Genomic DNA, 9,164 nt, shown 5'->3' with positions numbered 1-9,164 from the left:
GAAGGGCCCCGGTGAGGGTTTCGCAGCGGGCTGCGCACAACCGGCGGCGGAGGCGGGACAGCCCGCGGCGGGGAGCGGGCGCGCAGCCCGCCGGGCCGGCAGGGGGCAGCACCCGCCGGCTGGGCCCGGCCCGGCCCGGCCCGGCTCTTCCGGCAGCGCGGCGGGCGGCGCTGAGTCAGGGAGGCGGCGGCGGGATGCGGGCCTGGGCGGCGGCGGCGCTGGTCTGCGCGCTCTGCTGCGCCCTGGCGCGGGGCTCCGAGGACATCGTCGTGGGCTGCGGCGGCTTCGTCAAGTCCGACGTGGAGATCAACTACTCCCTGATCGAGGTGGGCGCCGCCGCCCCCCCGCCCTCAGCCGGCCGGGGCTGGAGGAGGGCGCCTGGCGGCCCTCGCACCCTGTTCCCTGCCCGGCTGTAAAGGCTCGGCCCGGGCGCCTGGCTGCGCGGCGTGACTTAAGCCCTGTTGCCCTGGCCGCTGTTTGAATTGGCCGTGGTCGCGGCGCGGTTTCGGCTGAAGCGAGGTGGTTCTTTCAGCGTTTTCTTCAGAGCCCGGGACTGGACTCTGCCGGCTTTGCCCGGTGGATCGTAGACTCCTTGCGATAAGCCTTTTCCCTGTTACGCCCTGGGGACACGCGGGCGCTGCCGTGTAGAAGAATACCTGGTTCTAGCTTTGCTCGCGTTTTTTCAAGTGCTTTGTCGTCTTTCTTTGTTTGTTTCTTTTAGATCAAGTTATATACAAAACATGGTACTCTGAAATACCAGACAGATTGCGCTCCAAACAATGGGTATTTCATGATTCCCCTCTACGATAAGGTAAGAAGCTGAAATGCCAGGGCTGTCTCCTCTGTGCTGGGGGCAGGAGCTGACTCCACGTTCCGATCTGCCGGCAGGCAGATTAAACATCGGAACGACGCCCACCCACGAAGCACGGGAATCGGGACATAATTTGGTTTGTTTGGGACCAAACTTTCAACCGTTCCTTTTTGTAATGCAGCTATTGTATTTCTCAGTGCTAAGCGTTATCATGAGACAAGCCAGGTAACTTCAGCTGCCGTGTTGCGTTTGTGCTGTTTATCTGAATGACTGCGGCATTGGGAGCCTGAGTTGCTGCCAACAGCCACGTGCTAGCAGCTGTACAAATACTGCGCAAAAAGTAGAGGTTCCTACAGAGTACAGATAAAGCTTCCAGTTATCTAACTGTAGAAGTTAAAATAAATCTGTATGAGAATGTGTTTTGATATGACTGAATTGAAAATTGGTTGACTAATTGCAGATGTTAAAAATACCTTAAGAAAATAACAATACAGGAAGCTCAGAATGTATCAGAAGTTTGATGTCTGTTTAGAGTGGAAAGATGTTTACATTCAAATTAAATACAGGCTGCCCTCAGATGGTCTGTAAGTGCTTTGCTCTTTTAAAGAGCTAGCTAACTTGGGGATCAGAAATAGAATCAGAGAATGGTTTGGGTTGGAAGGAACCTTTAAAGGTCGTCTAGTCCAGCCACCAAATAAATCCTTCCCTTCCCAATCTAAGAATGTAAGATGCTTTCTGATCTCAGTGATTTCATTCTTAGGTCTTTGAGCCTTTCCAGGGGTGACCTTCAGAACGTATGTGGCGGAACAGATGTGGTGCCCGCTGATATAAAGAGGATCTCTGTGTAGATTAATACCCTTTTGGTGCAGATCTTTTAATAGGATTGAAATTTTGTTATCCCATGTTTGGGCAGAATGGTTGAGTAGGACCTCCTAGTGGAAATACTGGAGGCTTATTTAGAGTACATCAGTTGGGGCAGGTGGAGATAGACTGGAACACTTTCTAACACTGAGCTGCTTGAACGTGAGCCAGGTTTGGTCTGGAAGCAGTATAAACGTGATGAAACTTAATTTTTGCTCTTAGCTGGCTGGATGTCAGCCCAGCATCCCAGCCTGTGTGGGTAGATATTGCTGCTGCTTTGAACAGAGTATCTTAGGAGGAAAGGAGAATGGGACAACTGAGTCTTGTGTTACGCTCTGCAGCATGATGCTTGTGTTCTGACTTCTTTTTTTTCATCCTTTAGCTAACTGAATTTAGATCAGTGAAGACAGTTACTGCTTTTTTATTTTTAGGGGGATTTCATTCTTAAAATTGAGCCTCCCCTAGGGTGGAGTTTCGGTAAGTGCTCATATGTCTTCATACAGTAGGACCGTGTATCTGCAATGTGGGACTTAACTATGTCTAACTTGCAGTTGGCAGGGAAAATCAAGCGCTTTTCAAAAGAGATAAGCCCTACTGTATGGTTTTAATAACTAAAATGTACTTACTATACCAGAGGAAAATAAAGCTGTAAGGTAGACACTGACAAACTAACTCATGGGCTGATTTGAAGAAATGTGTTTTTTTTGACAGAAATGGCTGCAATGGGAGGGGGGAAGAGGATTTTCAGCATCAGGGTTTGTGGGTGCTTTAACTTTGCTGAGGCAAGGCTTGCAGAGCAGTGCTTGTGTGCTTGAGTTAACGCGTTTCTGTGAGAGTTTTGTAAAGCTAAAGTAGAATTGCTTCATGATTGCTCTCTCACTAACTACCTTGCTGTTTATTGTTCTTCCTCTCCAGAACCAACCAGTGTAGACATCCATGTGGATGGCATTAATGATGTTTGCACAAAGGGAGGTGATATTAACTTTGTGTTCACAGGGTTTTCTGTGAATGGAAAGGTTAGACTCCTTTATTTATTCCATCTTATGCTAATTCTACCTTCATAAAAACATTCTACTTCAGCTCTGCGAGTTTTTTTTATCTATTTATACTCTGGCTTCTTTTGATTTTGACAGGTTCTCAGCAAAGGTCAGACATTAGGTCCTGCTGGAGTCCAGGTTGTACTGAGAAATGCTGGCAGTGACATAAACGTACAAGCAACTGTTACACAACCTGGAGGAAAGTGAGTGTGGGTGGTGCATGCTTAATTCATCTGTTCATTTACTCAAGATTCTTTCAGTTCATCATATCAACTGGGATTATAGTACTTCTGAAATATTTTTTCTAACATGTGCGTAGAGTCTGAATTGTTTTTCTGTAAACGAATGTTTGTGACGATTTCTGAAGAGACGTAACCCCTGTCTTGCCTTACAGGTTTGCTTTCTTTAAAGTCCTTCCTGGCGAATATGAAATCTTTGCATCTCATCCTACCTGGATGTTGAAAGAGGTTAGAGCTACAAAAGTTCTGGTTTGCCTGTTTAGCGAGGGCGGATCTGCTAGACCTTGTCTTGATCAACTAGTGTGAGGAAGGGTTTTTGTGAGTGGACGAGGTTAATGGAGTTTTCATAAATTTAATTTAGGTAGTCAAGAAACTGCCTCGTGCGGGCCCAGTTTGGAGATAGCGGAGCCAGCCAGGGAAGGACTGGCAAATGAGCTCTTGCTTTCGGTCTTCTAATCGTATACATTTTGAAGGAGCTTGAATATTGTAGCAGATGCTCTAATCCTTCCCTCTCAGACTGACTGCTTTCTGAGGAGCTCTGAGATCCTGACCAATTCCTGAATCAGTAAAATAGGAAAAATATTGTTTTGCAAAGTGTCTTTGCTTTAGTGTCTTGTGTTTTGACTAGCCTGTGGACCCTCTTTGAGTACTGCAGCTCCGGCCTCTGTTTCTGTTGAAGCAGCTTCTGATTGCTATTTAGGTGCTGTAAATGAGATCTCTACCTACTTTTGATGAAAATGCATGTGTTTCTGTATTTCAGTCAAACACAGTGGTACGGGTGACGAGTTCTAATGCTTACGCTGCTAGCCCTCTGATTGTTGCAGGCTACAATGTTTCTGGGTCAGTACGGAGCGATGGAGAACCAATGAAAGGGGTCATGTTTCTCCTTTTCTCTTCTTCGGTCACTAAAGAGGTAATGGTGTTATCAGTACCTTTTCAATATGAGTATGGACATAAATAAGAAGCAGCTAAATAGCTTCTAGATTCATATGCCCTGATACTCATCTCTGTCCTTCATGGAGCTTGGCTTATAGAGAACAAACTCTGCAGCCGTTCAAGCTGTGTTTTTGTGTTTGGTTTTTTCTGAGGTTTGGGTTTGGTTGTTTTTTTCCAAAAAAGCCCTTGTATTACAACATTTGTGTATGTGCTCAGTTTTCACGTGACCTCCGTGGAGTTACTCAGATGTATAACACAACAGCCATCTGTTTAAATGTTGGCAAAACTGAGGCTATATTTTTTGGACACAAGAAATTAGAAAATTCTTTTAATTTCAGCTCTTTTGAACTCTTCATTATTGTTTTCAAACAACCAGGTTCCTCAACAATCAGGCTGTTCAGGGGCATAGAAAACATAGAAAACTAAGACCTGAACTGAAGCATGCAGCAAGTACAAAACATAATATGGTTCACAGCATGTTACTGATCTGTATATTCCCTGTCGGTCAGCCGGCTTAAGGGCTACTGTTTTAAGACAATATTTTTCCAGTTACACCTTTTTGCATGTTAAATGTTGGTTAGTAAATGGGTTCTCTCGTGAGGACGACACTTCTCCGTGGTGGAAGACCAGCTTCTGGCACAAGATGTTGCCAGACAAATCCTGAAATTCCCTGTACGGTAGCGGTAATGTGTCTTTGGCATGAGGTCTTAATTGCTCTTTGCCCTCTTGATGCGAAGACAAAGTTCAGCAGCTTCTATTGCCACCTTAAAAATGTGTCATGAAATGAGCGTGCAATATTTGTTCATGTACTGTGATTTGTTACATAAAGTAGAGCTCTGTTCTGTAATGTTAACCTTGTCCACAGAACTGAAGTCAGTTACGTTAAGACATGCAGTGCAGTTCTGGGGTACTGGGGGTTGTTGAATTTCCCGGTTTTCTTGTCCTTGTTACCATAGAGTTGATTATTGGCTGTTTTTTTCTCTTTTACCTATACATGAATTTTAAGCTATGCTATCAAACTTTGCCTCTAAGATGGTTTTGTACTTCCCATCCTTCATTCACAGTATAGTATTTTGAACCCTCCTACATACCCCCTGAAATTATTTTCTCTGTTCTCCCATGAGAAAAAAGGTTGTATTGCATTTATTGTCACAGGATGTTGTGGGCTGCAATATTTCTCCTGTGGATGGATTCCAGTCGAGAGATGAATCTCTATCCTATTTGTGCAATGTTGTATCAAAGGAAGATGGATCCTTCAGCTTTCTTTCTCTGCCAAGTGGGAAATACACAGTGGTAAGTAGCTAGAAAGTTCATTGGTTGTCTATCCATTGGGTTGTTAACTTTAATTTTCTAAACTAGATGAAGTATAACTTTGTAGCTGTTAAAACAGAAGTAGTTAAAATATTTTGAATTGGATGAAACAATTGGAATACGAACCTCCAACCTAAAGTATATGACAGTGAAGTAAGTTGCTGTGATAGGGCTCTGTGGTGTGGTTTCTGAGGAAAGACTTATTTGCAAATCAGGCTCTGAATTACCTGAATACATTGGCCGGTCACAGAACAACACCTAGAGGCTGCTGGGAGACTGAAAGTTTCAGTTGGCTACAGCCACCTCATGTCCTTTAAGTTCTCTGTTTTCTTTTTTGCCCATTCTCTTTATTATGTCTGAGTAGTGTGGGAGCATGGTTACCTGTGCACCACCTAGAATGATGGCCCTGCATTCTCTGTCTGCATGCTCTAGAAGTGGGATTCAAACTTTTCTCATTCCTTTAACCCTTCTAGCAATCTTACAGTATCCTATCTGTAAACGCTTGCACATCCAAGTAACTTTGCCATGTTCTGAGTAGAGGGTTTGTTTTCCGTCTCTTCGGATAATCTCATATGGTTTCCATCAAACAGTCTTGAAATACTGCCTTTATTCTTGTCTCCATCCCTCTTGAGTTATTTTTTCCAGGAAGTTTGCAGCCCATTTGACCCTTCCTAGAGGTGTCTGATGGTGATAAGGACATGGAAAATGGTAAAGGAAAACAATTCTGTTGCCGTAGCTTCTTAGGAGTCAAAGCAATGTGTCTTCTTTCAGGTACCATTCTACAGGGGAGAGAGAATTACCTTTGATGTTGCGCCATCTAGATTGAACTTCCTGGTAGAGCATGACAGTTTACAGATTGAGGTGAGGCATTCAGAGGAGATAATCTTTTTGTGCCATTCGTTCCTGTAAAAGTATAACTGACTTTAGCAGAAAGCAGGTGTATTATGGAAAAACTTCTTTGTAAGAAGTTTGAAGGCATTTGTTACACATACCCTCTTGTACAGCAGGTAGAAGACAATATCTAGTATCATGCTGTATTTCTAAACTTCAGTCCCTTTTACTAGGAAGAAACAAAATATGGAAAAGCTGTCCACAATATTCGCTTTCATGTCCATGTTGCAAACAGGCAGTAATCTTTCAGGTTGCTTAAATTTTCTCATTCACGTTGTCAGATCTATGGAGAAGGGCCTGTAGGTTTGTATGGTTTGCAGAGTGCCTTGTGTAATGGCATTATGATCTGTGATTTGGGCCTTCTGAACCATATTGATGCAGAGAAACTGAGAATCTGTTCCTGTACTTAGGGGAGCAGCATGCCTGGAGATTGATATGTACTTTCATTGTGATTATCCTGGTACATTCTTTTCCCAAAGCTGGAAATAGATTTCCTTTATATGTGTGTGTGGGGAAAACAGTCGGTGTTGATTGCTGTAGGTGCATGTTTGCTTTTACTGAGTAAAGATTAATGTTAACTTTTTTCCCATTTCAGCCTGTTTTCCATGTGATGGGTTTCTCTGTCACAGGCAGGGTGTTGAATGGTCCTGAAGGAGAAGGAGTTGCTGATGCCACTGTGACTCTGAACAATCAGATTAAAGGTATGCAGTGGTCTTGGTTTTCCTTGCTACAGGGAAGCCTTTATTAAGCTCAAGTACAGGACTAGTGTGTGAGATGGAACTAACCCTTCAGGATAATACGCTACCTTTGTTGCAGTTTATTTCAAATATTGAAGTGGTTTTCATGCAGTTGATTAATTTTGCATTTTCTGGCTTAGATGAGAGTAGTAGGTGTTCATTTGTTTTGCTGTTGAAAATTTTCAATTTTCTTTCAACTGTATGCCAAATTTGTGGTCTAGTAAGAAAACGTAATACTCTTTCTTTGTTGTGCAATGTAAATTAAAAATAGCCTAAAGCAGTGCATGCCCTCTGGCTCTTCTTGACACATAAGGATAGGCAGTCAACACATGCTGGTTTTTTTAACTCTTCTTGTTATTTTTTACAGTAAAAACAAAAGCTGATGGCTCTTTCCGCCTTGAGAACATAACAACAGGTACATACACAATTCATGCTAGGAAAGAGCATCTGTTCTTTGATACTATTACTGTGAAGATTGCACCAAATACACCTCAGCTAGCAAACATCATTGCAACAGGGTAAGTACTGGTGTCATGATGAAAATATAATTTGATGTATGGACAAGGTCTTGAAAATGGGCGGTTCTTCCCCATGTCATGCCCAGACTTGCGTACAGTTATCAGGAGCTAAGTGTTGCTCGAGAAATTCAAGGTAAACAGGGCAGCATGAGTGCAGGATGACATTTTGTCCACAGTATTTTGCTCAATACTAGTTAAGGTTTAGAGCACCCTCTTAATAACCTCTCCCTTGCAAATGAAGACGCTAAGACACGGGTATATTGAGCAATTTTAGAACAGCAAGTGAACCAGGAAAGGAAAAGAGAAGCTTTCTGCCACTGATGCTGCAGTTCAGATACCCTCCTTCTGTGCAAGAGTGGAGTTTCATAACTGTCTGGTGCAGTGTTGTACTGAACCTCTACATTTGATTGCTCACTCCCAAGGTCATAGTTGTCTAATAGGAATTGTTTCTTATTTGTGATTCGTTGACTGCTGAGCGTAAGCCTGTATAATGGTGACAGGATGAGTTTGGGAGTGTAAGGCTGTGCAGTGGTAGGAGATACGGTGTGAGCTGAGGAAGACAAAAGGGGCTTGGCTCTGTGTCCAGGAGCTTCTCCTGAGGAGGAAATAGTGTCAACCTTCCAGAGGAGTGAAAACTAGGAATTTACTGAAGCAAATGGCAACTAGCTCATACAGACTTAGGTAGTTAATTAGGAAAAAAAAAGTGTGCTGTTAAACGATCAGTTACAGTTTTTTCAGTCACTAAATATGTTGTGCTGTTGAAGGTGAAAAGTAAAACTTGACAGCTTCTCATTTGTCGTCTTGTGTTTTCACAAATATAGGTGTACTAGGGTTGTGTTCCAGTGAATTACCTATCATATTTGAGGTCTTTGACTCAAAACATTTGAAACTGTTTAAAACCTGAGGGATGGCAATCCTAAGTCAGTTGCCTGCCTAGCCAGAAAAATTGCTTGAAGTGATTGGGTTGGTGGCAGGGGAGGAATGAAGCAAGTTGCTTGCAAATAAAAATGTAACATAACATCATGGTGACTTCATTGTAAAAGAAAAGATCCCATTAGTCGTAAATGAGTTTGCGCTTGTTCCACTGTGTTTGCTTATGGTACCTCTTTGATATGAATGCTCTTTCAGGACAAATCCATTCTAATTCACGTGTTAGGACCCCAACATAGTGAGGTTTACTTTTTAAGGAAGTTTTAAGAGAAATGTTTTTTTATAAGCTTTGTCAAATCAAGATATTTATTCTTATGGCTGGCTTTTATTGAACAGATTCAGTGTGTGTGGCCGGATCTCAGTAACCCGTTTCCCTGACACAGTCAAACAAATTAGTAAATACAAGGTAACCATGATGCCTCAAGACAAAGACAAAGCATCACTGTTTACAACAGAAACTGACCCTCACGGAGCATTTTGTTTTAAGGCAAAATCGGGTATATACAATGTTCAGGTAAGAATGAGCTTCCGTTTCTTCATTGTAGGACTATCATGAGTTTTTAGAAGATTTTAAACATTTAATTTCTAAAATTTGAGAAGTTGAATTTAGATTTTCCTGGTCCTTTTCTCCTGTTTGCACTATTTAAATGATGACAGTAATTTCCTTCCCCCCCCCCCCCCCCCCCCTTAATAAGCTGAGATTCCCATGCTCCTTGTCCTTTACAGTTGTTTAAAGGAGATCAGGCCATTGGGGTTGAAAGTTCTTTCTTTCTCATCACAAGTTGTGATGTCCCTTAGATCACTTATTATAATATATTACCCTGTGAGTGAGATATATAATGTGTACCTTTCTCAGGTACCTAAATAGTTCCTGAGATTATAGATCACGGCAG

The 9,164-nt window shown here is 42.7% G+C and overlaps 1 protein-coding gene across 1 annotated transcript in view; it reads left to right on the top strand.

The window, feature by feature from the left end:
• The first annotated feature begins 153 nt into the window (after positions 1 to 153).
• LOC115335746 (nodal modulator 1-like) overlaps positions 154 to 9,164 on the top strand; it is a 29,413-nt gene continuing 20,402 nt past the window's right edge. The window contains 12 exon segments of the mRNA XM_030001884.2: positions 154 to 326; positions 722 to 811; positions 2,104 to 2,149; positions 2,588 to 2,688; positions 2,806 to 2,912; positions 3,104 to 3,176; positions 3,709 to 3,861; positions 5,040 to 5,177; positions 5,967 to 6,056; positions 6,682 to 6,787; positions 7,191 to 7,341; positions 8,608 to 8,785. Of these exon segments, the coding sequence (XP_029857744.1) occupies positions 195 to 326; positions 722 to 811; positions 2,104 to 2,149; positions 2,588 to 2,688; positions 2,806 to 2,912; positions 3,104 to 3,176; positions 3,709 to 3,861; positions 5,040 to 5,177; positions 5,967 to 6,056; positions 6,682 to 6,787; positions 7,191 to 7,341; positions 8,608 to 8,785 (1,365 nt within the window). The 5' untranslated portion in view covers positions 154 to 194.

Source organism: Aquila chrysaetos, chromosome 25 (assembly GCF_900496995.4).
Source record: "Aquila chrysaetos chrysaetos chromosome 25, bAquChr1.4, whole genome shotgun sequence".
Lineage (NCBI taxonomy): Eukaryota > Metazoa > Chordata > Aves > Accipitriformes > Accipitridae > Aquila > Aquila chrysaetos.
This window is presented reverse-complemented; position numbering and strand designations above follow the sequence as displayed.